The sequence below is a fragment of the Ambystoma mexicanum genome, chromosome 8, assembly GCF_040938575.1.
Source record: "Ambystoma mexicanum isolate Mex_15411 chromosome 8, UKY_AmexF1_1, whole genome shotgun sequence".
Taxonomy (NCBI): Eukaryota; Metazoa; Chordata; class Amphibia; order Caudata; family Ambystomatidae; genus Ambystoma; species Ambystoma mexicanum.
Window position 1 is genome coordinate 113199297 of NC_090929.1, and position 27948 is coordinate 113227244.

A 27948-nucleotide genomic window follows, 5' to 3' on the forward strand; every position below is an offset into this window, starting at 1 on the left:
CCCGGCTACTTACTTACTACTTGTCTTTGCACCCCACTCCAGAGAGTTTGGTGGTGCAGGCAGCTACGGCCCTAGCAAAGCAGGCTGCGTACCCTACCATCCCTCTGGATAGGGAGACGGTTGGGCGAAGAAAGTGTTTTCATCTGGGGAGTATGGCTTTAAAGGCAGCCAACTTTGTTTGTGCCTTGGGAAGATTCACTCACACTCTGTGGAATTGTGTTTCTTTGGCGGCTGAATATATTTCCAAAGGGGAGGAACGGGATGGTTTTCTTGCCCTCGTTCAGGATGGCAATGATGCCATGTGTGAATCAGTTCAGTCGAGTCTGGACGTGGCAGACTGTGTCAGCCGGTCTATGGCGGCGAGCCCCGTGATGCGCAGGTTTGCGTGGTTGCAGAAGTCGGGGTTTGCTCCTGATGTACAGTCCTGGCTTCTCAACATGCCCTTTGATGGTGACCCATCTTTTTGGCAGCAAGGCTGACGTGATCCTTGAGAGGTTGCAGACCTCCAAAGCTGCAGCGAAGTCGTTGAGCGCTGCAGTACGTCAACCTGTGCCTTTTCGTCCTAGGGGACAGCAATGGAGGGGAGGTTCCTTTCGATACTACTCTTCCTTCCGTAGATCGAGGGGAGCTGCCAGTCAAAGGGGCCAACATAGGAGTACCAGAGGTGGCAAACAAGGTACTCGAGGTGCCAAAGCCGCTCGGACCGTTTCCTCTTTGTCCTCAGGCACTGCCGTAGCCGCTTCAGCTCAGTCATGAGGCCATGTCCCATGGTTCGCCGGTTGGGAGAAGGCTGGCGCAGCATCTTGTAGAATGGCGTGCCATTACTTCAGATGTGGGTTCCACGGCTACTGTCTTCCTTTCCGGCAGAGGCCTCACGACAATCCACTGGGGAAGCTCTCTTTGAAGAGTCTGCATCTGCTCCTTGCGCAGGAAATAAAATCCCTGCTGGAAAAAGGCACCATAGAACTGGTGCCTGTAGCGGAGAGGAACAAGGGATGGTATTCCCCATATTTTTTGTTCCCGAAAAAAGACAGGGGATTGAGAACCATCATGGACTTGCGTGGTTTGAACAAGCTCCTCAGGAAGAACAAGTTCAAGATGGTTACTCTCTCTCAAGTCCTTCAGGCCCTTCAACTTCAGGACTGGTTGGTGTGTCTCGACCTCAAGGATGCTTACTTTCATGTGCCGATTCATCCCAAGCACAAGAAGTACCTGAGGTTCGGGGTTGGCGACTCGCATTTTCAGTTTCGGGTCCTGCCGTTCGGATTGACCTCCGCCCCGAGGGTCTTCACCAAGCTCATGGTGGTGGTGGCAGCAGATCTCAGGAAATGGGGGATTCACGTCTACCCCTACCTGGACGATTGGTTGAGCAAGTCCTGGATCATCTGTCAGTTACCTGTCACTCCCTTCACAAGCTGGGCTTCTCCCTCAACTTGAAGTCCCACTTGACACCTACCCTACGGCTCCAGTACATCGGAGCAGTGCTCGACACATCCCTGGGGCAGTGTTCGCCTCCCCAGGTGAGGGCTCATCACATTCTGCAGATGATGGACAAGTTTCAACGTGCCCAGAGTCTCCCGGCGTTCGAGTTCTTGAGGTTGCTCGGCCTCATGGTGTCCTGCATTCTAATGGGCCCACAGGCCAGGTTGCGGATGAGATCCGCTTCAGGTGCCGCCCTCGGTCACTCAGGATCTTCTCTGGTGGGCCGTCAAAGGCAATCTGATGAAGGGGGCTCCATTTTGGCTACCCTGGCCGGAGGTAACGATCGTGATGGACGCATCCCTCACGGGATGGGGAGCTCATGCCAACGAGTTGAGTCAGCAGTCGTTGGTCCAGACTCCATATCAATCTGTTGGAGCTGCGGGCCATCAGGCTAGCCCTGAAGGCTTTTCTGCTGTCTGTGTGAGGGAAAAATGTCCTGATTCTGACGGACAATACAGTGGCCATGCACTACCTCAACAAAAAGGGGGGGTGGTAGGGTCTCTCCCACTGTGCAGAGAGGCGATGCAGCTCTGGTTCTGGGCCATCCAGCAGGAAATTTCGATCTCAGCAGTTCATCTGGCCAGAGACGAAAACGAGGCCAACTCCCTCTCTCACAAGTGGGAGCTGGCTTAGGAAGTTCTCTTGGAGATCTTCGCCCTTTTGGGGACCCCACAAGTGGATCTCTTCGCCACCAGTGTCAACCGGAAGTGCGAAAGATTCTGCTCGCAGGAATTTCGTCCAAGAGAAGCCTTAGGGGACGCGTTCGTAGTGGAGTGGTCCTTGCCACTGCTGTACGCATTTCCTCCAGTCCCCGTCATCCTGCAAATACTGCGGAGGTTATGGAGGTTCTGTTCCCGAATGATCCTCATTACTCCGGCATGACCCAGGAGAGCGTGGTACCCGGACCTTCTCGACATGTCCATCTGCCCTCCACGCTGTCTTCCCTACAAAGACGATCTGCTCTCATGGTATTGGGGTCAGGTTCTCCATCCAGAGGTCAAGTCTCTCAACCTTCATGCTTGGTTTCTGAAAGGTTGAGGTACAAGGATTGGGACCTCCCTGAAGACGTGATGGAGGTGTTGCTCTTGGCCAGAAGGCCAGCAACAAAATCCCTGTACCGTTGCCGTTGGAGAAAGTTCTGCGACTGGTGCAGGGTACAGAATGTGGATCCTTTTCATTGTTAAATTCCTGTGGTTCTGTTTTTTTTGCTTTCTTTGGCCCACAAGGGCCTGCAAGTGGGTACCATACCTGGCAGCGCTGTCCATATTTAAGCACTCGTCTGAGGAGTGTTCTTATTTTAAAATTCCTTTGATTTCTCAGTTTCGTTAAGGGCTGACACATGTGTTCCCACCGTCTCCTTTCCAGGTACCGGGATGGGATTTGAACCTAGTTCTGAAATTCCTAATGGGTGCTCCGTTTGAGCCCTTACATTCTTGTCCTTTGAGACTGTTGACCCTGTGTTTTTGGTTGAGTTTACTTCCGCTCGCAGAGTGAGTTGCAGGCACTCTCCGCCAAGCCACCTTTCACAGTGTTTCATAAGGACAGGGTTGTCCTTAGGGTTCGTCCTTCTTTTCTTCCGAAGGTTGTGTCGGATTTTCATTTGAGCCAGAAGGTAATTCTTCCGGCGTTCTATCCTCCTCCGCATCCTGGTAGGAAGAGGAGAGGCTCCATAGGCTGGATCCTAGGAGAGCTTTGAGCTTCTATCTTTCACGGATGTCCCGGGTCAGAGTGGACGATCAGCTATTTGTGGGATACGCTGGAAGGCGTTTAAGTCCAGCTGTTTCTAAGCAGACCTTGTCCCGATGGATCATCTTCACAATCTCTGAATGCTACCGTCTGGCTGGTAAGGATCCTCTGGTAGGCTTACGGGCCCATTCTACTAGGGGTGTGGCTGCCTCCACTGCTCTGCAAAGGGGTGTTCCCATTCGTAATATTTGTGAAGCAGCCACATGGGCCTCTGTCCATACTTTTGTAAAACACTACTCCCTGGATTCTATCCATGGGCAAGATTTGGCCTTTGGTAAGGCCGTCCTCTATTCTGCAATTTGATTGGGCATTCTAAAATTCTAAATTCTTTTCCCTCCTCCATACGTTGGTACTGCTTTGGGAGTCTGTTATAGATGTGGAATATGTTGGAGGACACAATCCCCTCGCAGAACAAGTTACTTTCTTACCTGGTAACGTTCTTTCAATGGGATGTTCCTCCGACGTATTCCACATCGCACCCTCCCAGCCTGCCCCTCTACAGAATTTCTTATGCGATTGCAGCTTACGTTTCCGCAAGGCTTTCTGTAGTCATACTGGCAGAAGATTGCTGCCACACATTCTGGGGGTAAAAAACTACAACTGAGGCTGGAGGCGTTGTGTGTCCTACTTATAACATCCAGTGATGTCGACTCGACGGAGGCCCTCCAGGGACAGCGTATCGACATCATCGACGCAGGACAAAGACACCGAAAATGTTTCCAAAGCAGCACAGCTGTGGTCATTACTGTCATAGATGTGGAATACGTTGGGGAACATCCCATCGAAAGAACGTTACCAGGTAAGAAAGTAACTTGTTCTTCTCAAGCGCAACATAGAGGGCATCAAACTGAAGTTTTCATCTCTAACTGGTCCTCATGGCTGCAGAGGGGTTTTGATTCATTTTTAAAAGGGATGGTTGTGCACAAAGGACATTTAGAAATGTTGCACTGTTAAGTCCCAATTCTGACCAACGAAGTGCCTTAGGAAGTTAATCATAATAAAATGTAGATCTTTATGCTTCAATTTATATTCGAGTGCATCGCATTCCCGTGTTTAATGATTTTACTCATATGCACATGTATGTTTCTTTTTCTTTTAAAGGCATTCCACCTTATTAAAGCAGTATCTGTGCTACTTAACTTTTCCCGGGATGAGGAAAATATGCTGAAGGAAACATTGGAATACAAGGTAACACTTTTATAACTTTTCCCTTTTTTTCCCTTCTTCAAATGCTTAATTCATGCCCTTGCAAAATATGAACTACTTGCATGCACGGACACCTGTTGGTAACCACACGATACCATTGGACATCAACATTGGGCCTCATTACAAGCCTGCTGGTCTGGAAAAAACGGTGGCGATAAACCCGCCGCCACCGTTGTTTCTGGACTGGCAGATTACGAATTATTTCACCTGGCGGGAGTAACACCACCCGCCAGCAGACGGAAATGGAAACGCCCCTATAGGACTCCATGGGAATGGGGATTAACGGAATTCCGCCTCCTGGAATTACCGGGTTACCGGGGTTGTAATGCCCCGGTGATTCCGGCAATCACGGAGGCGGTAATTCACTACGAGTCTGGCGGCCTACCGCTGGACTTGTAATGAGGCCCATTGTCTTTTAAAATCTCCATTTGGATCAAGGTACACGTGTGACTGTGGAAGCAGCATGAAGCAGCGTCCCAAGTTAACGTCTGATCTGTTGCCAGCAGTACTGATTTCAGGTCTGTAACACTCATTAAGAGTTTGCTGGTATTACAGATGGGATACCGGCAAACTACCCTTACTGTCTCCGCCACCTGACATCCCGATATTACCAGGATATTACAGGTGGCGGAGAGCCGGTAAGTTCCCATTCCCATGGGACTCAATCGGATGAGTTTGCCTGAATCACCGGCACTGGTATTACCGGTGCCAGTGATTCAGGCATTTCTTTGTGGGTAGGGGCCTCATCTACCTGCAGGTCAAGCCTGATCCGTGGCCCCCACAGGCAAGCTTGGTGTGCCAATCTGGAAAAAAAAGCCAGAGCCGGAATAACCTGTATTTTTTCCTCCATTATTTCCGGACCGGCACACTTGTAACAAGGCCCTATGTCTAGAAGTGTGACATTCTAGGTGCCTTCTCAGAAACGAACAACTCGGCTCACAGATGTATGTGCTGCTCCTCCACAAACACGAATGCCGAGCTCTTTAAAATGATAGGCAGATAGTGGGCCCTGATCATGAAAAGTAAGCAGTTGTCTCCTTCCATCAATTAGCTGAGAATCAACTATCTTTTTTTCACTAAAATATCCATCCTCAATGGAAACCATGTTATACAATCTGCAATGTCCTTCCACTTCCCCAACTTGAATTATTCTTAAGAAATGTGCTCCCCAGTAAAGGAGGAAGGCATTATCAAATGGGGCCACATGTCTGAAGGCTTATTCAACATCAACACAACTGTGCCCAGCCTAGCTTTGCAAAAGACCAGATAGTCATACTTCGATTGTCAATCACAGCCAATTCCATTAAAAGAAGGCCTCAGTTGCAACAATACTTCCCCCATCCTGCCAAAAGAACACAAAGCGGATCTAAAACGTTCACACTACCACCTTGTATCATGTCTGAAACATCTCTCTAATGCAACAACTTGTTAGGGCAGACATTGCTTTGTTTTTCTTGTTTGCTGACTCTTGTAGTAACCTTGATTCGTATTTGCAGGGTTTTTCGATGTCCTTAATTCTTTTTACTGACAGGAGTCAGACTTCCCTAGAAGTCCCCTCTGAACGCTGCAACATTTATTGGTGTGCTACCCTAAGTAAGCCAAATGGCTCTGAGGACGGGAGGACTTTGCAAAAATGCCTAATTATGTCCATGGATGAGTTCGCCGGCCCAGGAAGTCTTAGTCACAGGCTGTTGGCAGGAGTGAGAGGGGGAGGGAGGGGGAGGAAGGGGGAGGGTGGGGGAGGGAGGGGGAGGGAGGGAGAGAGGAAGAGAGGAAGAGAGGGAGAGAGGGAGAGAGGGGGAGAGGGAGAGACGAAAACACTTACCTGTTCTGACATTTTGTGTGGAAGCAACGCTTTCATCTTCACTTGCCTTGTGCTCATTTTTTGTTTTGGGGAAACCTTTTCCCTTTATGCTTTTGTAACTTTTTAACATTGGACACAGCATCTTGCAATGCAATGGGGATACTTTTGTATCACCCTAGTCGTTTACACTACACTACAGATTTTTAGTTACTTTTATTTGTGCCTAAAGACAAGCTGGTGGCAGTAGATATATTTATACCATTGTTGTTATTTTTTTAATGTGCACATTCGTGTTTACTGTATATGGCTACTAAATGTGGCTACTGCCCTAAAATGGCCACGCCACGAGATTTACACTTGTCCTTTGGCCATATTGTTGTTTGGGCTTCTTCCTGCCTTCTCAGTTTAGGAAATCCCAGATTAGGTCATGCACTTGCCAGGGAAAGCCCTTAAGTTTGCGGGATAGTGGTGCGTGTGTGGCTCAGGAAGTGGTTGGGACGGTCTAATCCAACTCCTCATCTTTGGTGCCTGAGAGTCTAGGTGTGAGCATGAGTGAAATCAGTAGTTGTCCCTGCTTGGACAACTACTGACTGGTTGAATGGTGCAGATCTGTACCATTGGTCGCCTTGGGCTTGCTTCCAGGCTGGATTTTGGATAAGAATACTCCTGCAGCCATTTCCTCAGATCAGCATTGCAGCCAAGCATTCTGTGTAGAGGAACAGCCAACTGATGATCCGAAGAGGCACAGCATCCCTTCCCTTGCCTGCCCTGTTGAAGTCCTGTTGGACAACTTGATTTACAAAGGTCCTTTGCTGTGCTTCAACCCCTAGATTTAGTGTGTGTTTTGGGCCTATAATAAATACTGTATTTTTATACATTCCTGTTTAACTTGAATTATTGTGTGCATCACTGCGTGAACTCATAGTGGACCCCTAACCCCACTCTCACTTTCCTGAGAATAGCCTACACTGCTCCCTTTATTGGGCTTTTGGCTAACCTCTCAGAGTTCCCCAGTTCACTATAACTAGGGTGTCCTTCTGAAATCTGTCCACCAGGCCAGATTCTAGAAATCCTTCTTAACAGTCCCCATTCCTGCTTGAAAGACCACCAAAACTTTGAAAGTTGCTGGGATGGTGATTAGATGATTCTGTGCCCCTGGTGCGTCAGTGGATGGGTGTGTCTGTGTGACTGTGTTTATCTAACTGCAGTTGAAGACCCCGAGCCAGTCGGCAGAACCTAGTGTATGAGTAGCTGGAGAAGATGATGTGCTGAAAATTCTTGCTGGAAGACTCTGCTGTTACCTTCCTTAAGGTGATGCTCTACCTATCCCTCCCCAGTCAAGTCCTGTCTCAGGTCCTGCGCCCCTCTGATCCACTGAGAACAGTCATATCTGTTAAGCTCATGAGCCCCTTTTCTCCTAACTGAAACACAAGTGTGTGCCTCTGCTGGAACCTAAACATAGTTTTTCCTGATGTTCAAAACCTGCTCTGTGTTGGAACTCGTTGGGCTGTCCTTTGCAGCTATTCTCTTGATTGTGGGACCCTCTCATGTCCAGTCCTGCAGTCATTTGTCTGGACCAGAGCATCTTTGGCCAGCATTGTGGTGACTTGCTGTTGTCCGCCATCTCTGTTGCGCCTCCTCACTTTCTGTTGATGACACCACCAATCTGTCCGTAAAGCCTCGATTTGCAGTCTTTGGATCAGGAACCAGAACTGCAAAAACCTGAAGTCACCTCTGCACTCTCAAACTGTGGACCCTTTCTTCAGTTCACATCAGTATATTCCATATCCCTTGAGTCTTTGGCTCTCAAAGCCATCGCTGGTGGCAGTCTTCGGTACCTCGGGGCTCTGTGTGCAGACCACTTTCTTGGGTACCGTCAATGCGACTGCCTCTGACCTTGTGGATTATCCGTGTGTACCCTTTCCTGTGTTTGCACTATAACTAAGAAGTGCATACTGATTTTGACCCTTTCATTTTATGGACCAACGTTCTCAAACATTTAAACGACCCTAAGTATATCAATATTTTGCTTACCTGTAAAATCGAATTGATAATTTGTGTGGATTGTTCGTAATTTTATGTGACTGTTAACTGTTTCTTATATATATGATTGTTTTCTATTTTTTAGGTATAAATCTGCAGTTCTAATGTGTGGCCCTTCCTTTATCTTGTGCACACATGTGTGGGTGTGCAGTACTTTGCATCAGTTCTTTAATTGAGGTGGCGGTTTTTATTGTCACCTTGTCTGTCACACCAACATCTAACTCTCAGCCTTGTATTATAACCAACACCCATGTTCCTCTATAGTACCACCCCAGAGGCAGCACCATACTTCTACTTCAGGCTATTCTACCCCTGAAGTATAGTCATTGCTTTTCATGCCCAAGAACCTCTCCATCTTGTTGGCCTTCATATCACACACTGACCAATAAACCAACAGCCTCCCGACAATTACTCATTCTGTCCAGAATGATGCCTTTACATGCCACCCAGGATGAAGCAACGTAACCTCCTTGAGTGCTCCTCCTGCTGCATACACCCCTGTTTAAATGTGTAGAAGCTTACCCACAGCAGAGAATGGTTTCTCCTATATTCTTTAAATCATCCTTTTAGCAACAGCAACACCGCTTTTCTCCCAACACCCCATTAACCACCCCAAACTCCTAACTTACAGGACCACGAATGCAAACAGGCATTCCAAATGCCAGAAGGAATACCACATGAAACTCTGTAACTTGACAGCAGCTGGAAAGGCATGCGATACAAGCCGTTTTCCATGGATGAGTTTGCTTCTGTATTTAGTTTTTATTCTTTGTTATAGTTTTCATTAAACCTTTCACACAACATAGACAAACTAGAATCGGAAGACAATTTAAAAAGACAATTTAAGAAAGAGGGAAGAATTTAAAAGCTAAGATATTTACTTCTGATGCTTGTGAATCTGCTTAGAATCACATGCTGTGCATTTAGCCCGACATGTACTACTAATCGCAGAGTATTCAATCTTTTTTTCGAAGATCGAAAAGGGACGTTGAAATTGGCGTAACTGTAACACTAGCCCTAAAGGGATGTGTAGTGTACCCATGCGTTAAGGTCCCCACAGATTTTATTTTTCTCCATTCAGGTCGGTCGGTTTATGTCAAGCCCTTGTCACAAGAATTATTGCTGTTTCATGCACCTTTGACGTGTCCATCAACAGACTTCTTCGATGACTGTTTGTTGGACCTCTTCGACAACTGTTCCTGTTTAGCTGTCCTGCAAACCTTTGCTGCCTCCAACGACTCAATGGCTGTTGACGGCCTTGCCTTCATGCTTCAGCCTTACAGTAGGGAGAGTGGGGAACCGTTTTTTCCAGACATTTCTCTTACGAGAATGCCTTTTCTTTCCTTTCCCTCCTCATCTTCCTTTCCTCGTCTGGCTGCTTTTCCACGCTATTATGGAGAGCTTAGCTTTTAAATGTTGCCCTTCCTGCAACAGGAAGTTTCTGTCGAAGGACACTCACAGGGAGTGTAATAGTTGACTACCTCATGGCCACAATGAGCGGCGCTGCAAAGCCTGTAAATTCTAAAGTCTAAGATGCTCAAAGGAAGATGAATGAAGCAGTGGGCAGCCTACACTATGCAGGCTGAGAGTCAGTCTCCCGCTGATGCCTCGGACGAGGATTCCTCAACAGCCACGGTTCAGTTTCAGAGTCCGAAAATGTTATTGTGGAGTGTAAGGGAAGCATGATATCAAAAACAAGACAGACGCAAAAGATACAATTGGAAAACCTTTATTGTTCTCGAAAAAGGGGTTGGAAGAATGCCTGTCTTGCCCTACATCTAGGATGGGAGCACGCTCGACCATCAAATAATAATTAACACAGTCCTAGTGTAGTCTGTCAAAACATGATGGCCTATGCTAACAAAACCTAATGCCAGCCCTTACTCTAATGTAACAAAATGAGTGTGGGGAAAAAAATGTGTATGCAAAAGGAATAATGTGCAAAACTATAAAGAATTAATATGGCTGAGTCAACTCTCCTCCCCACGTTGGACAGCACTGGGTAAGGCAGCCCCCGTAAACAGGATGACACACTTTGGCTCAGGTTCTTCAAACTTAAAGGCAGTTCATAACATGGACTGAAGCCTGACTGGCCTTCCATGCTAAAGCTTCAATATATAGTTCCACGAAATGTTCACGCCAATCTCCCTCAGTCGAACTCGGACTGTTTCCAAAACACAAAGTTCAAGTAAGTCTCCCTTGGTCGGGCTTGGACCTTTCAAAGTACAAAGTTCACGTGGATGCCCCTCTGTCAGGCTCAGACCTCATGTAGGTCCCCCTCTGTCAGGCTCAGACCCCTTCAAAACCTAAAGTTCAACGTTGGTCCCCTCTGCCGGGCTCAAACCTTTCACAGTTCAGCAACACTTGCCGGGGCTCCCTTCCCCAAACTGTTTACACTTAGGGTCTCCCTCAGTCGGGCTCAGACCGCTTTTTGGATGTTGAAGACTTACGAATGTGTGTGGCTCGTTTACAGACCACCGCAGGACCACTTTGACCACTTTGACTCAGAATTCAATGTTCAACTTTTCCTCTCCCCTTCTCTCAGGGTTAACTTTGGTTCATATCCACTTTTACAGTTCATTCACTTTTATCACCTCAAACAATGCACCTTTCACGGTGACTTGCGAGTGGACTACTCCTTTTCGCGGGACCACTGCGCTACTCAGTATTGCTGATTCCACAGTTGTCTCTATGTTTCACTTGGAATATATTGTTGCAAACTTCAATCTTTCTTAGCACACACAGGTTTCTCAGGTCGCTTGTCAACTCACTGGCTGTGTGCGTCTTCCTTCTTGTGTCTGCAGTTTTCCTCGAGTCCAGATTAACACCACAGGGTTGGCCTCTCCTGCCGTTCAGCCGAGAGGGTCGCTGGTGTCCTTGAAGCACAATTCAGTTTCCTTGTTTTCACCAGGGGTGTCTCTCGATCGGGCTCAGACCACTTCCTTAATGTTCACACACAGGTCTCCCTCAGTCGGGCTCGGATCCCTCTTAAAGTTCATAAAATAAATGTCCTTGGCCTTCCAGTCCCAGAATCCTTCATTTTGATTTTGCTCCCACTCCGCTAGCTCCCCCTTTTGGCACTCTGGTGGCTTTGGGAGGTGCAGGAGTCTATGGGGATTCTTGTTGAGTTCAGGGTCTCACCACCTGCCCCTCAAAGACCTAGGCTGGCCCGTTTTGCCCAGGGGAGGAGATTTGATTAAGGCACCGCCAGGTAACTGCAGCTGCCCCTAGTCTGGCTCCCTTTCCACACTGCAGTCTCCCCTGCACTGCCAGGCCAGCAATCGGGTAGTCCTCCTTCCTCTAGGCCTTCCAGCTCAAATGTTCCCCCTCTGGCATCCGTGCACCATCCAGCATCCCAAGCTCGCTCAGATTGTGCGTTTGTGCTCTGAATTTTATATTGAGGGGGAGGCTTAATAGGTCTGCCGTGAGCCTGATTGTCAAGGGAGGCCTGAACTTAACTGTCCTTGTTAAGGGGACAGTATGTTGTTAAAAGGGAAGATTCTGTCTTCTGTGTCTGAGTGTGTTTCTTCTCAGTGATCTTCATTCTCTCAACCCCTCTCTTCTTCGTCTCAGTGTTTGTATAGAAAGGGGGTCAGGGGGTTGGGAAGTCATAGTGTTTTCTGATAATTATGGTAAAATTTGGTTTAACATATCACATGAATACTGGGGGGGTGTCAGGTAGGGGTGTGTCAGAAAGGGGGGAATACCGTGTCTCTCCGGAGGTCATTCCTTCTGCAGTCCCCAAGGACCCCCTGTTCAAGTGATCCTCCCGCACTGGTCCACCCCCCACAGTCTGGTTCCAAAGGCGATGGCTGTGCCCTTGCCACCTGATCAAAAGATCCTCTGGGTCTATCCATGAGAACACTCTTGGGTTTCTCACAGGAGTCTGTTGACTCCTGCGTGCCTGTCCCCAGCCCTGCTATGCATGCCGTCGGCAGTGCGATGGGGAAATCACAAACTGGTGACAAGGACACACATTCTCTTTTTCAAAGGCCTAGCACACAACCCCTCTGCCTTCTTCGACAGACTTGTCGAAAAAGCCTTAGACACTTGTAGGCCCGTCGAAAGTTTCAGCTCTGCCTACGGACCCTGAGGGTTCAGGGCCCACTGCGCCTCTGCAGATGCATGGTACCCAGACATCTGTTTCCCAGAGTGCCGTTCCTAGTCTCAACAAAATTCTATTAAAAAGCACATTTCCCCCTCCTTGCTTACGCCCTCCCTTCCTGAGGCTATTAATTCACGGGTGGAGAAGATGTTTCACCCCGCGCCTTCTGATCCACTCTATATCTGGGGACATTCCGTCACCCGGACTCTCAAGTCGTTACCACGACTAGAAAATGTGCTGGGTTGGAGGCGCTAGCGAGCCCAGCCCAGATGGCCACAGGCCGATTAGCTCCTGAGCACCCCAATCACTCCGGATCATACCCTGATGGCAACTAGCTCGCCACTATAACATTTATCACTTCACCTGCTACCTGAATGTGATGGGCACCTTCTGAGGAAGTTTGGCGATATTCAACATAATTCCGGCTTAGGTAGAGACTGCGACATCATGGTGGTGCAGCGCAGAAAAGGATCGGCCAAGGCGACCTGCACTGGAGCAGGCCGGGTGGGTTCCTTCAACAAAGTGGGTGATGCCGCTATCTGGAGGGTCCGAGCACCAAAGGTGCAGAAAGTGATGTGCCGCCAACTGAGGGGACATAGACAGGCGTGCACGGACGGGTGCACTCTCTGAGGGGCTGCTGCCTGCAATTGAGCCTGGGAGTGTGGCACAACAAGGCGGTCTTAGGTCGGCACTGCAGAGGCGAGCGGGAGACCTCCGAACTCGTACCTGGAGAGGTGGCGAGCCTTCACTGAGCAGTGCCTTAGCGCTGCTGGTAATAGTGGAGGCTCTGAGGTGCAGAGCGAGGGAGAGCCGCTGTTGTGCGTCACGTCTGGCGGCCTGCAGTGAGGATCGATGCAGTACCCATGAGGCGAGTGCAGTGGAGGCGTGGCGGCAGCCGAGCGCAGGGAGCCACAAACAGCCTGGCGACCCGGATGGTGGGACCCAGGGGTGCTGAGCAGGCAGGATGGAGAGCGCCACCCTCATCATGGAGGACTTCGCTGAGGCTCAACAGGAGAGCCAGGAAGAACACAGAGGGACATGTTGGGCCTAAAGCCCTCCTAACCACGTGTTGGCCCAACTCAAGACCTGCTCTGAGGAAGACACATGCACGGAGCAAGTGATTGCCTGCCTCAAAGCCCCACAAACAAAGGGACACATATTTGCTTGCTGCATAGTGGAACAGGTGGTCATTAGGGGCAGGTGGCACCTGTGCAGGGAGGAGGAAATAAGCAGTATGTGCCGCCCAGCAGGGCAATATGAGCTTGAATGAATACAAATAAACAGGGCGTGACTCCATACCTAGTGTTGCCTGGCTCATCGCGGTGGATCACCCATAAGACTCCGGCCTCATCTGTCACACAAGGGGGTCTGCCTGGTCTTTGGGGCACAGTACGTACACTGTGCAGGCACACTCCTTGTGGGGGAACTCCCCGACGGGGGAAACACGACCTGGGGTGATCAGATGGTGATAAGCACAACATATTGTTTTAACTATTCACCTTTAGCCAGGCTTGATTGTGAAGATTACCTGTAGAGCCGTCCCAGTTGGATAGCACATTGCAGTGAGTGGGGATTAGACTGCTTGGATACCGGTGGCATCATGGAGGCTTGGTGGGTGGCCTTGGGTCCCTCTGCATTATTGAATATACTGCAGAGGTGCCATCTACTACATTTGAAGAGTCCTGAGGGGGACTGCAGATGCCATCTGGGAGGGTGGCAGTAGAAGGCAACATATAACGTCAATACCCCAGACAACTTGGAGAGGGTAATAGTCAGAAGTGTGCCCTTGCTCTGAAGGGTTGGGCCGCAGTGAAGGATTCTGCGATAGTGTTTCTTCGTCCTGTAGACTCAGTTTGCGGTGCATCTGCGTGACCCGGGAATGACGTGCGGAATAGGAGACAGAGCACTGTGTCTAAATCGCAGAAAGCCGTAAAGATGCAATCAAAGCTGCAGTTTGATACCTCGACCCAGGTTAGACACCAGGCAGTGTTGGAGGAATCTCCAGATGGGGCCTCCCGATTTCCCTCCCACCCGCCTCCCCATGGATCCTAGCAGAGTTTTCAGTGACATTAAGACAATGTTTAGTCAGCTACAAGCAGGTATACAATCCCTGGATGGGAAAATGGACACTTTGACATGTAAGGTGGATTAGGTAAACATGGGAAGCGACTTGATTAGGTCGAGGGGTGAGTTTCGGCGGTTGAAGATGAATCTGCAACACAGGAACTCGCCTTGGTCGGAGGGTGCTTAAAGAACTTGCAGATAAAAAGGAAGACCTTGAATCGCGATCACGCCAGAACAATCTGAGAACAGTCGGTGTGCCGGAGGCAGCTGATCAGTGTAGCATGGAGCCTATGGTTGAAAATAGTCTATGGTAGAACATTGGTAGCAAGGATTTCTCGGTGGTGTTCATTGTGGAAAGGGCTTGCCGAGTCCCTGGTGGGAGGAAACTGATACCCGGGGCGCGGGCTAAGCCATTAATGGCCAGGATGTTGCATTGTCGCGACCGAGACCTTGCCTTGCAGAAAGCCAGAGAGAAAGGATCACTGATATATCAGGGTGCTTCTGTCTGTCTATTTCCTGATTTCTCAGATAAAGTGCAGGCGTCCAGGAGGACCTACATCGATATTAAGAAAAGACTGAGGGAGAGAGGCATGAAATATGCCATGATCGTCCCTTCCAAACTCAGGGTGGAGCATGAAGGGTGTGTTTTTTTTCAAATTCCTGATGTTCTTGAAACTCTGCCAAGGGGGCCGCACCGAAGAGGGAACAATGATCGGGGTGGGTTGGAGACTCTGAGGCAGAAACGTGGATGGCTGGCTGCCTATGTATCGAGGTGGTGAGCGAGGAGCAAACTCGCTCTAGGGATGCTGAGGCGGTTGGGTGCTAGTATGACCCGCATGCGGAAGCATACGTTAGTTCATGGCTTGTGGGGGGTGGTGGCAACTGGCAGGTTGGTGTTGCTGGTGAGGGGGCAGTTGGGGGTTGAATAGGGGCTGGCGGGGGGACGGTGGGCCTAGGGATCGCTCTCGCTCAAGATCTGATTTCTTTCTATTTCATGTGGTGGCACAGCGATACTAGATGTAGGTTAAAGAATCTGGCAAATGCTGTGTATGTAGTATATGAGCATGGCTAAGACACTTAAATGCATGACATGGAATATTAGGGGACTGAACTGCCCATCTAAATCTCATAAGGTTTTACTGTATATGCAGCGTCATAAGATTGATATAGCCTTTCTCCAAGCCACACATTTGACCCCAACAGGGAGACACGATTTGGGCGGAAATGAGGTTTTCACGACTACTTTTCCTCTTATTCATTCTATTCTACGATGTTCAAAGATCATTAGGGGTGGGCATTGCTGGTTTTGGGGACTATACATGGCCAGGTGATTAGCTTAATGAACTACTACTGCCCCAATCAAGATTCAGTGGAAACAATGGAGTGTATCGCTTAACAGTTGGATAAGACCCCACGTGGGGTAATTATATGGGCGGGAGACTTCAATGCAGTACTGGAGCCAGGCCTTAATAGAACTAAGGGGGTTCACAGAACTCTCTTGAAAGCAACTTGTACGTTAGAGGATTTGTGCTGGACCTGGGAGTTGAATGATATTTGGATGACCAGACGTGAAAGAGAGGAAGGTTACACGTTTCAATCCACTGTCCACTGATAGGCATCTCGATTGGATTACCTTTTGGTATCGGATGCAATCACAGGTTGGATGAATGAGGGTAACATACTGGGGCGTACACTGTCAGATCATGCACCAGTGGTGTTAGCCCCGGAGATGCCTGGGTGGGAGACCTCTCTGGGTGTTTAAAAGTGAGGTGCTGACCAATGAGGTATTCCAAGCTGGGATAACATGAGCCACATCGATCAATTCTTTGAGGAGAATGGGGGTTCTGTCAACTCATATCCAGTGTTGTGGGAAAATTTAAAGTGCGTAATACAAGGGGAATGTATATCAAAGGAATCTGGGCTATTGAAACAAATTTGGAGGGAACTGTCAGACACGGCTATGGAATATTCAGGCAGATGCAGCGTTATTGAACACACCTGCCAGACAGGTGGAGATTAGGGGGCAGCTGGATAAGTTTTGGGAAGTAGCACAGAGGTAGGTGAAATTTCTGATGAGGAAAGTGGCTGTTCGGAAATATGGAGTGGGGCAACGCCCTGGTAGGCTACTTGCGAGAGCCGCTCGGATGTATACACCGAGAACGTGTGTCCTGTTAGTTAGAAGTGGACAAGGTGAGCTGCAGTATGCAGATGGTGATATTGTCCAGGAATTCTGCAGATTTTACATTATATTCCTCACACGCCCAGATTTCAATGCCTGAGATGCGCTGTTATTTAGACTAGGTGGCGCTGTACTGCTGCACGGCTGAGGAGGGAGAATGGCTAGGTCATCCTGTAACTATACAAGAAATTCTGTCAGCCATTAAGACACTATCTACGGGGAAAGCCCTGGTACCAGATGGCTTTACAGCGGACGTTTATAACTATTGTGCGTCAAAGCTGGCTCCACACCTTTTTGTGGAGGTGTTCCAACAGACTCTGATAGATGGTAGGTTACTAGAGTCAATGAGGGAGGCAGTGGTTGTGGTGATGTTGAATCCCGGAAAGGAGGCAGAGGATTGCTCTTCCTACTGTCCCATTTTGCTTATTAATCTGGATAACAAAATTCTAGCCAAATTATTAGGGACCAGATTGGCACCTTTAATGCACAGATGTGTGAAATCAGATCAGGCAGCATTCATGCCAGGGCGCTCCACTTCCTATGGGTTGCAGCGCATGTGCGGGTTAATGTCAGTGTTCCGACAAGAGAACTCAACGGTAGCAGCACTATTGGACGCTGCAAAGGCATTTAATTCAGTGGAATGGCCCTTTCTTTTCACAAGACTGTGGGGGATGGGAAGGGATTCAGCTCCATGGTTTCATTGCTGTACACCTTGCCCACTATGAAGGTTAGTGAATGGCGAGCTCACGTCAAGCATATCACGTGAGAGGGATACGCTACAGGGGTGTCCTCTTTCCCCGTTGCTGTTCGCCTTCACCAAATTAATTAGGCACCAGTATGCCCACTGAGGGATACAGATGTACAAGCATAGGGTGGTTGTCTCTCTATGCGGACGATATGGCAATTTATGTCAAGAATCCACAGAATAATCTAGCACCAATTATGGCAGATGTGTTGGCTTTCTCCGGGTTAAGGATTAATGTTACTAAATCAGTGCTCCCCCTGGGGGGCCCCACTGAAGGTATTAGGCAATTTAACAATGGTTTCTGATTGTAGTGGCATGCAATGTACAATCGATATTTAGAGATAGATATTGCATGGTCCCCAGAAGAGCTATATAAACAGAATTAGGAAAAGGTGCTAGAAAATACTTGCTTAGTGGTGGGCAGATGGATGGAGCTGCCTTTAAGCCTCAAAATGGTCTTATTGCCGAGGTTCCTTTAAGTATTTCTCAGTGTGCCCTTGGTGCTACTGAGATCATATTTCCGCGTGGTGCGATCAGAAGTCATGCAGTTTATTTGGGTGGGTAAGCAGGCACGTGTGTCCTGGGAGAAGTTGGTGGCACCATTGGATAATGGGGAGTTGGCACTGCCTGATTTTCAGACGTGTACTACAAGGCCACCCAAGCAGGATTCTTAACATTTTGGTTTGGGGGAAAACACAGATCAAAGGCATGTGGAGGTGGAGAGGGCTCTTGCAGCACCATATCTTCTCAGAGCAGTGATGCTAACAGCTCCTGGTAGACCATCTGCAGTAGTTCATGGACCCACATTGAGAGGAAAATAAAGGGCGAGGTTCTTAATTCCCGAAAACCTCTGATCGTATATGTTCTGGGCTTACCATTGACCAGTGAGCTGGGTTTGTTGAGGTGCATGAAGAGTATGTCTTTTTTCCGAGATCTCTTTCTGGAGGGACAATTTATAATTGTGTAGGGGATGAGGAGTAAGGAAGATATTGCGTCTCTTGATTTGTTTTTATATTTCCGATTGAGAGAATCCCTGAGAGGTCTATTTCCAGCTTTCCCTGAGGAGCCAGAAGTGGCCCCTATACTGGACAGAATGTTGGACAGGGTGGATGCTAGTAGAATTGTCCAATCTTTACAGTAGAATACAGAGCACCCGAGCGGGGTGCGCAGAGCCCTCACAGAGGAAGTGGGAAAACTCATTGGGGAGTGCTATATCGGAGGTGGTGTGGGCTTACTGTTGCAAACAAACGAGGAAGGTTGCCCTTAATAGCCGATTTAAGCGGATTCATTTTAAGTACCTACACCAATTCTACTATACCCCACACAGATCTTTTCAAGACACCTCGGATGATTGTCGTGTGTGCTGCTGCACCAGCGGATTTCATACATGTGGCATGTAACTGCCCTCTAGTGTTAGGCTTTTGGGAACAGGTATTGGAATATTGAACAACATAAGAAAGGGTGGAACTTTTGACGGAGATCGCCCTGCTGGGTAACACTAAACTGATCCCAGGACAAGTGAGGAGATTAGCAGGGTTGCTTTTACCTTTAGCTAAGAGAAGAGTGGCCATGGTGTGGGGCAGGACACGAAGCCCTAGCGTGGAGCAGTGGAGAGGAGACATTCTCTATTGTAATGAGATGGAATTGGAGTACGGCAGGCTGGTGCATCCTTGTGCCAGACCCAGGGATATATGGGATCATATTAACAGTATCTTATTGCTCAAGCCTGTGGAACTGTCAGACCCTGAGGAGGAGATTTGTAAATGTTGCGGATGACCATGCGAGTGCTGATGTAGGCGGGCGTAGGCCTGAGGATGGTGGAGATACCTGTCGCTGTTGTCATTTATTGATTAGTCGATCAAAGAATGACTATTGCACGTACCTGTAGTCGAGAACCGAGGACTTTTGAAGAATCAATGGGAAGGGGGTTGATTCATTGGACCACTGTCTTTTTCTTGTTTGTTGTGTACTAATTGTTGGAATTAATAAAAAGAAGTTTAAAAAAAAATAATAATGTACAGGGGTTGCTCTGTCTTCGTCTGAATCTCCCCCCTGATAAAAACTGAAAAAAACATTATGCCCCTGGCAAACACATCACTTCTTCTGCTGCCTACAGCACCCACATCGCTAACAATACCACTCTTCTTGCTGCCTTTAGTGATGTTCAATGGGGAAAAATATATCCGCGCTGAACAGCTTCCTCCAGTCCACCAGATCCCCCACGTTCCCATATGAGACTGTTGTGTGAGGGCCCCGTTTGCCATTTACCACACAGGTGTCTCGAGTCTGCTGATGGTGTGTAAACAAGTGACTTAACTCTTGAAAGGGACCACAGGCTCTGAACTCGTCCATACACTCACCCGAAGAAAGACCAGGGAACACACTCAAATAATGTTTTTTATTTGGGAGTGTCAAGACGGCTAGTAGAAGCATTAGCGTTGAGAAGCCTGCATGATGTCCAGCACCACACATGGCACTATAGTAATGTGTAGCCACTTTAATAGGGTGGCAAGATATGTCGCTTTGCATAGAATCCCAAACGCTGGCAAGCCACACTATAGAAAGTGCAGCTGACCTCACACGAGCAAGGAATGGGAAACGGCTGCTGGGCACCCGGTGCCATCACTACTTCCTGACATGTGCCACCCAGAGGCTATAACAAGGGCAAGGATTTTATACGGGTGTTGGTCATAGCCATGGCCTGTTGTCAGCGGATAGAAAAGGACCAATGTTGATGAACCTAATTCGGTTACATCACGCCCTGGAATAGCCAGATGCTTTAGTCAAGAGTGCCAGCTTGCTGAGGTGGGTGCCAAGGTATGCCCCTTTACTCACACGCTGACTGGTCCGTGTTGGCCTCAGTCCAAGATGTTTGCAAAATACGCGAACAGCTGTTCCAGGTCTTCTCTCATTTCATTGCTGGAATGTTCCATAACACAATGGCCCAGAGGGAGCAAAGGGGGTCCCAGAATAAAAGGCTGGGCGCTGTCCTCACAGAGACACCTTGCTTGGGGTGGCATCTCCACATGCCGCAGTATGCAAGGCACATGCCCTACCGGGCTTCTCTGGCCACATGTCCCTCACACAATCAGCACCTTCCTGCTTGTGTGCCTTCAAAGATGGTCCTGCATAGACCGGAGCGGCAGCCATGGCTGTCTTCTGGCTGGAGCCCCTGGCTGGTTCTGCAGAGACCTGAGCAGGGCTGTCTTCTGGCTGGAGGCCCTGGCTGGTCCTGGGAGCCACCTTATGAAAAGAGTAAACGGCACCAGGTGCCTGACCAATGCTTTGCGCCCTTCCTTTGAAGGCCGACTACAGAGGAAACGGGCAGTGGCTTTTCAGGGTTTACAACCTGCCAATAGGCTTGCAAAGACATCAAAAAAGAATTGCTCAGCCTGGGAGGCCGCCGAGCCTTGCAGCAACACAAGATCCTGCACAACACATTCCCAGTAGTAATCTACTATTCGGTAACTATTCGGCCCGGCTGAATACTTCGGTCAACTATTCGGTATTCAGCCGAATAGGAAATGTACTATTCGGTACACCCCTAGTTTAAACCCTATAGAGGACTCAGCCCTCTTTGGCAAAGTGGTGTATGATGCCCTTGAGACAGCAAAAAAAGGAGCATGAGACATTAAAGTCTCTTCATCGGATATCAGCCAAGCCATATATACAACGCAGTGTCTTCAATACCCGCCAGTCCTTTTGCGGCCAGTCTTTTCCCCCTATGCTCAGGATGCCTATTGGACTCTAGGATCTTCCTGGTATTCCAGTCATGGAACATCCGGCACCTTTCAGACCCCTCAACAAAGGAGATTCCGGCATGGCAAAGGTATGGGAAGAAATGCAGCAGCCAGATGCTCCCCTGCCAGCAAATGACTCGATGATTCAGGTCCCCTCCCATGCTTCTCCAGTAGGACGACATTTAACATGCTTCACCCACGCATGGGAGGTAATACCCTCAAACCAGTGGGTGCTTGACTGTGAGCGGCTGTTATTGTTTCGACTTTCTCCATCCACCTCGATACCACCCACCAAAGAGCAGGAGGCTATCTACGGAACAACTTCCCATCCTCCTGGAAGAAGTACCGACCCTGCGGCAAAAGGGAGTGATCAAGCTCTTCCCAGATGCTCAGGTAAACAAGGGTATTTATTCAATATACTTCCTTGTACCCAAAAAGGATCTAACCATGCGCCCTGTGTTAGACCTGCAAACAAGTATGTCAAGCCTCAAAAGTTCGGATGATGACTTTGCAGGAGGTAATCCCGTTGCTAAAGCAAGGGGATTACATGTCCACCTTAGATATGAAAAACGTATACTTTCATATTTCAATGTTGCCAGGGTATTAGCCTATTTGACCGAAAATAATCGACCTAATGGCCAATTTGGTTGAATTTTGCATGGGTGATTTGGCCGTATATATAGCAATACACCAACCCTGGAGAGCGGCGGTTGCTGCAGGGGTCCCCCGCTCCTCATGGTGGTTGATCTTTTATTTTGGGGTGAAGCGGTGTCCCCCACTTCCTTAAAATTGTAGGCAGGGGAAGAAAAACACATGTGCGTTTGAATTGGGGCCCAGTCAAATTATTTTAGGTCAGTTTGCCGCGGTAAACGTACCCAAACCGTTGCCAGCGCACAGAACGCACCTCAGGTTCAAGATGGAGGACTCACTCTATCAGTTCAAAGTGCTTCCGTTCAGCACTGCCTCAGCCCTGAGGGTTTTTTCCAAGGTACTGGCAGTGGCGGCAGCTCACCTACGCAGGCAGTCCATTCCAGTGTACCCTTATCTTGGGTACTGGCTCTTGTAAGGAACTCTTGGTGGCAACAGTACAGACAGACACAAGTGATCACAGTTCAAGGGTATTTATTAAACTGAAAAAATTGATGAGTTAAATACCTAAATCTAAGATGGGTGCAAGCTACGACCATCAAATAATAAGGCAGTCCTAGTGGCGTCTTGTCAAATAAAAAGGGCCTATACTAAAAAATAACTATTGCCAATCCTTACAATTAAGTTACAAAATAGTGGGGGATAATGTTCTCGAGAAAAGAAAGAAGTGTTAACCAAATCATAAGTCAGGATTGTATGGATGGGGTCTCCCTTCCCCACGTTTTTAGCATGGGACAAGGCAGGATCTTTGAGTACAGCACACTCCTCGGCCTCTCCAGTATGAGGTAACCTTTCCTTTCAACAATGCCAGGACCTTCTGGGGCCAAGTCTCTTTCCTGCAAAGTCTCTTGCTTTAGAAGGCCTGCTGGACCATAAACAAAACAAAAGTTCCTTTGGAAACCTTTCACGTTGGGCGATTGCTCTTCGCCCCTTGGATTCCCCTCAGCCGGGCGCTGATCCTTCTTGCAATGTTAGCCTCCCTCAAACGGGTTCACTACAGCCTTTCATTCAAGAAACGTATCATTCAATCGTCTGTGTTCTTTTAACCAACTATCCATTGCGGACATCCCTCAGCCGGGTTCACACTTGTCGTTGTAATGTTCACGAGTATATCACTGTTTAACCTCAATTCGCAGGCATCCCTCTGTCGGGTTCACATTTGCCAGTTTCACAGTGCAATCAGTTTCTTCCAATGTGTCAAAGACTCAAGTGTAAGAGGGGCTTTGCTCGACCCACGTAGGACCACTTTGACACTTCACACTGGCCTCTCCGAAGGCCTCTTGATTCTCATAGCATCACCAAAACAGCACAACCCAAAAAGGCTTCAGTCAGAGTCCTTCGAATGAGCGCCCCGCGACGCCTGACCACTGTGCTTCTGAACCTTTTGGTTTTCTTTACAGTTCAATTACACAAGTTCTTTGTTCAAGGTTGCCGCCTGCAACCTTGAGCCCAGCACAGTTCAGTTTTACTATCTGTCTTTGAATCACCGACTGTGCTGAACTTATTGGCGCTTCTTGTCTCGGGAGTCAAGGACGGCACCAGAGCGGCAATTGCTTCTCTCTGCTTTGCCTATCAGTGCGGGAGGGCCCCATATGCCGTTGACACCTGTGTCACCACACGGCAGCTGGACTTCCCGGTCTTATGATTTCTCTTTTTCAGAGGCTTTGCAGGTCTGAATTGAAAAGGGCAAGGGCAAATCCCTCCCTGTCGTCCCTCCAGGTCTCTCCGCCTTTCTCCTCCTTCTGAACTGCCAGTACGGAATAGCTGCTTCCTTGTGCGTTCGGCCTTGCTCGAAGTGTGCTTTCGTGCTGCACCTTTTATCATTGTGGGAAAGGGAAAGGGCCGTCAGGTGTGCATAGTTATTGTCAATTGTCGGACTCTGCCTTACGCCTTGGTTTGGGACATGTCAAGTAAACAGCTTTGGTGTTAGTCCCTTTTTCTGTCGCAGTGTAGGAAAGTGTTAATGTTGGAATAGGGGGGTTGGAACTGGGGAAACGGTGCTATAGGGAATGAGGTATGCATCTCACCCGTCGGTGTCCCACTTCCATTCCCTGAGGACCCCCCCTCCAGCTGATTCTCCCGCACCAATCCACCCCCAGGAACTGGATCCAATAGCGATAGCCGTGTCCTGGCCACCTGGATGACAGAGCCCCGGGGTCTAGCAGGTGAGACACCTTCAGGTTTCTCACACTCATAACTGGAGACTCGCACCAGGCCTGTCTAGAGAAAAAACATTAGATCTTCTTCTCAGCCTGGGGTTCTCCAACAATGAGAAAAAGTCAAGTCTGGTCCCCAGTCAAGTCAAACAATTTCTGGGTGCCCTAATTTGGAGAGAAGGCATGCCCGTCTTCCACTCCAACAAGAGAGTTCCAAACATGTTGTTCCAGATCTCTGAATATGTAGCCATTCATCGGGTAACCGTACGGAAACCCATGCTGCTATCGGGGATGATGGCGTCCTGCATCCTCCTATTTCCACAGGCCCGTCTGCGCATGTGTCCTATGCAGAGTGGCTCTCGAGCCAATGGTATCAGGCAAGCGGTCAGTGGGACGATCTAGTGGTTGTCTTGACATCCCTCGTTCAGTCTCTGCAGTGGTGGTCGAAGGAAAACCTTCTGAAGATAAAATCCTTTACCACCCCTGCAGTAGAATCCACTCACACCATGGACGCATCCCTGTCAGGATGGGGAGCACACTTTACACCAGACAGTACACCTTTACACCAGACAGCACACGGCATCTGGTCACAATCAGTAGCAAACAAATATAGCAACCTGTTGGTGCTCCTTGCTGTGATCAAAGCCCTGAAAGCTTTTCAGACACAACTGAAGAGAAGACCGTTCTAGTCCTTGCAGACAGTACCATGGCCATGTACTATGTGAACAAACAGGGGGCACACACCCTCCAGGGCTGTCCAAACTGTCTCAGAGCATTTGGAAATGGGCACTGAAACACATGTTCCTCCTGTCACAACATGTTCCAGGGGAACACAATCTTCTGGCAGATGTGCTCAGCGGAGACTTGCAGCTACACGTACAACACGAGTGGCAGTTGCACGAGAACATTTACACAACGTCTTTGCAGATTGGGGTCATCCAGATATCGACCATTTTGCAACACTGGAGAATGCACAATGCCCAGACTTCGCCGCCAGGTATCCACAAAGGAAACAGTCTCTAGATAACAAGGTCAGGGAGATTTGCCTACGCTTTCCCACAGTTCCTCTCCTCAACAGGATAATTCACAAGATGCACCAGGAACAAGTTCCACTAATCCTGATGGCACCAATGTGGGCTTGTCAGCCATGGTTCTCACATCTCATGAGAATGTCACTTTCCCCTGCCGTGAATCTGACTTGCCCGTACAACATGCTGTCCCAGGATCAGGGGACAACACTACACCCATGCCTTCAGACGTTCAACTTGGCAGCATGGCTCCTGAAGTCATACAGTTCGGGCATCTCCAACTACCTCAAAGGTGTATAGACATTGGCGCGGAAACCTAACACTAGGCACTGTTATTCCAGTAAATGGAAGCGCTTTGTCATTTGGTGCAGTACTTGGAACATCAACCCCAATGACTGTTCACCCACACACATAGTCCTTTATCTAACACACCTCTTGGTCTCAGGACTTGTTTTCCATTCACCAAATGTCAATTTTGCTGCCCTTTATGCTTACATCACATCTCCGAGCACATTTCCTGGTTGAAAGTTCCTGTAATCAAGGCTTTCATGGAAGGAGTAAAAATACTTCACCCTCTATTTCTAACCTACTCCCGGATGGGACATGAATGATGTTTTTACAAAACTAATGGAGCCTCCTTTTGAGCCAATGCACAGAGCTAGTCTTAAGGCTCTCACCTGTAAGACCACTTGTCAGGTGACTATTACCTCTATTAGTAGAGTTAGTGAACTGCAGCTACTCTCAGTTCAAGACTCATTCATCACCATTCATAAGGACAAAGTGGTGCTGCTCACACACCTACGCCTTGCGCCTAACTTGATTTTTAAGTTCCATGTGAACCAATCCATCGAACTTGCAACTTTCTTTCAGAATCCCACTAACTCAGCTGAAAGAAGTCTCCATGCACTAGCTGTTAGGAGAACAGTGTTGTATTACCTTGATAAGTCAAAACCACTAAGAAAGACGGACCAATTCTTTGTCTAAGGAACTCATGGTGGCAACAGTAAAGACAGACACAGGTGATCACAGTTAAAGGGTGTTTATTGATCTTTATAAATCTATGATGGGAGTAAGCTATGACCATCAAATAATAAGGCAGTCCTAGTGGCGTCTTATCAAATAAAAAGGGCCTATACTAAAATAAACTATTGCCAATCCTTACCACTAAGTTACAAATGAATGTGGTATAATGTTCACCAGAAAAGAAAGACAGTGTTAAGTCAGGATGGTATGGCTGGGTCTCACTTCCCCGTGTTTTATGCATGCGACAAGGTGTGACTCCGGAGCACAGCACACTCCTGGGCCTCTCCAGCAGGTGTTGCAATTCCATTCAACGATACCAGAACCTTGAGGGGCCAAGTCTCTTTTCTACAAAGTCTCTTGCCTTAGGCCTGCTGGATGAAAAACAACCAACAAACGTTCCTTTGGTGGTCATGCACCTTGGGCGATTGCTCTTCGCCCCTTGGATCTCCCTCTGCCAGGCTCAGATCCTTCTTGTAACTTGGGCTTCCCTCTGGCGGGTTCACTAAGGCCTTTCAAATACAGCTTGCAATATTCAAGAGCCTTAATGTGTTTTTAAACAACTTCTCAATTTGGACAACCCTCTGCCGGGTTCACTCTTGTCGACACAATGTTAACGGGTGTCTTACTCTTCACCCTAACTCGCAGGCAACGCTCATCTTGGTTCATGTTTGCCAAATACACAGTCCGCTATCCTTTTCACATGTAGGATTTACTCTTAGCTTTTCCCTTGGCATCCCTCCGTCGGGTTCATATAGCCATCTTTAACAACAGTTCATGAGTTTCTAACACAGTTCATGATTTGCTTCATCTCATCAGAAAAGAGTGGGTTCCCTTCTAGCTTTCTTTCGGCATCCTTCTGTCGGGTTCACACTTGCCTTATTCCACAATATTCACAATATCATCAGAAACCGGGGTTCCCTTCCCATAGCTTTCTCTCAGCATCCCTTTGTTGGGTTCACACTTGCCACAGTTCTCAGAACATTCTCTTCAGAAAGCGGGCGTTCCCTTCCTCCTAGCTTTTTATTCTTGGCAATGGGTCAGAGACTTTGATTGTAGAAGGGATTTGACGTGACCCTTGTAGGACCAATCTGACATCTCACGCCGCCCTTTCCTAGGGCCTTCTGGCACTTGCAGTTTCAATACAAAACAACAGGGGCCAGTGAGAGTCCTTCGAATGAGCACTCCAGCGGCACCTGACCACTCTGCAGCTGGCCCTTGTCTGGGCTTTCCCAAAAGTTCAAACACACAAAAGTTCTTTGTTCTCAAGTTCCTTGTGTTCATATCATGTGCAACCTTGTGCTCAACACAGTTCAATTTGCTATCAGCTTCCTCTGACTCACCAGCTGTGTTGAACCTGTTGGCTTGTCTTGCTTCCGCAGTCAAGGATGGTACCACAGTAGCCAGCATGCCTCCCCGCCTATGCTATCAATGCCAGAGGCCCCAGGGCACTTTTGACATCTGTTCCTCCACATGCTAGCTGTAACTCTCCGTCCTATGATTTCCCTTTCAGAGGCTTCGCGGATCTGAGCTGAAAAGGGAAAGGGCAGTTCCCCCTTCATCGTCCCTCCAGGTGTCCGGTGTAGCTGTTACCTTGTGTATTCGGCCTTGCTCGTAGTGTGCTCTTGTGCTCTGCCTTTTATCCCTCTGGAGAAGGTAGAGGGCCGTCAGGTGTGCGTTGTTATTGTCAATTGCCTGACTGTACCTGACCCTTGTATTGGGAGGTGTCAGGTAAACGGCTCTGGTGTTAGTCCATCATGTTTCTCTGTGTAAAAGTGTTTTTGTCGGAAAAGGGGTTGAGGGGTATATCTTCTAAATATCCTGGAGGGTAGGATGGGGAAAAGGTGTTACAGGGAATGGGGAACAGTGTCTCGTCCGTCGGTGTCCCACCTCCACTGCCCGAGGACCCCTCATCCAGGTGATCCTCCCCCCACTGGTCCACCCCCAGGATCTGAATCCAGTAGCGATGGCCGTGTCCTGGC

At 48.5% G+C, this 27948-nt stretch overlaps 1 protein-coding gene across 3 annotated transcripts in view; it reads left to right on the forward strand.

Annotated features, from left to right (window-relative positions):
• The window catches only part of GOLGA1 (golgin A1), an 804100-nt gene that overhangs the window by 770671 nt on the left and 5481 nt on the right, over positions 1–27948 (forward strand). For all 3 annotated transcript variants that reach the window (XM_069609438.1, XM_069609440.1, XM_069609439.1), the window contains one exon: positions 4330–4416. In XM_069609438.1, coding sequence (XP_069465539.1) covers positions 4330–4416 — 87 coding nt within the window. The remainder of the gene's footprint in view (positions 1–4329; positions 4417–27948) is intronic.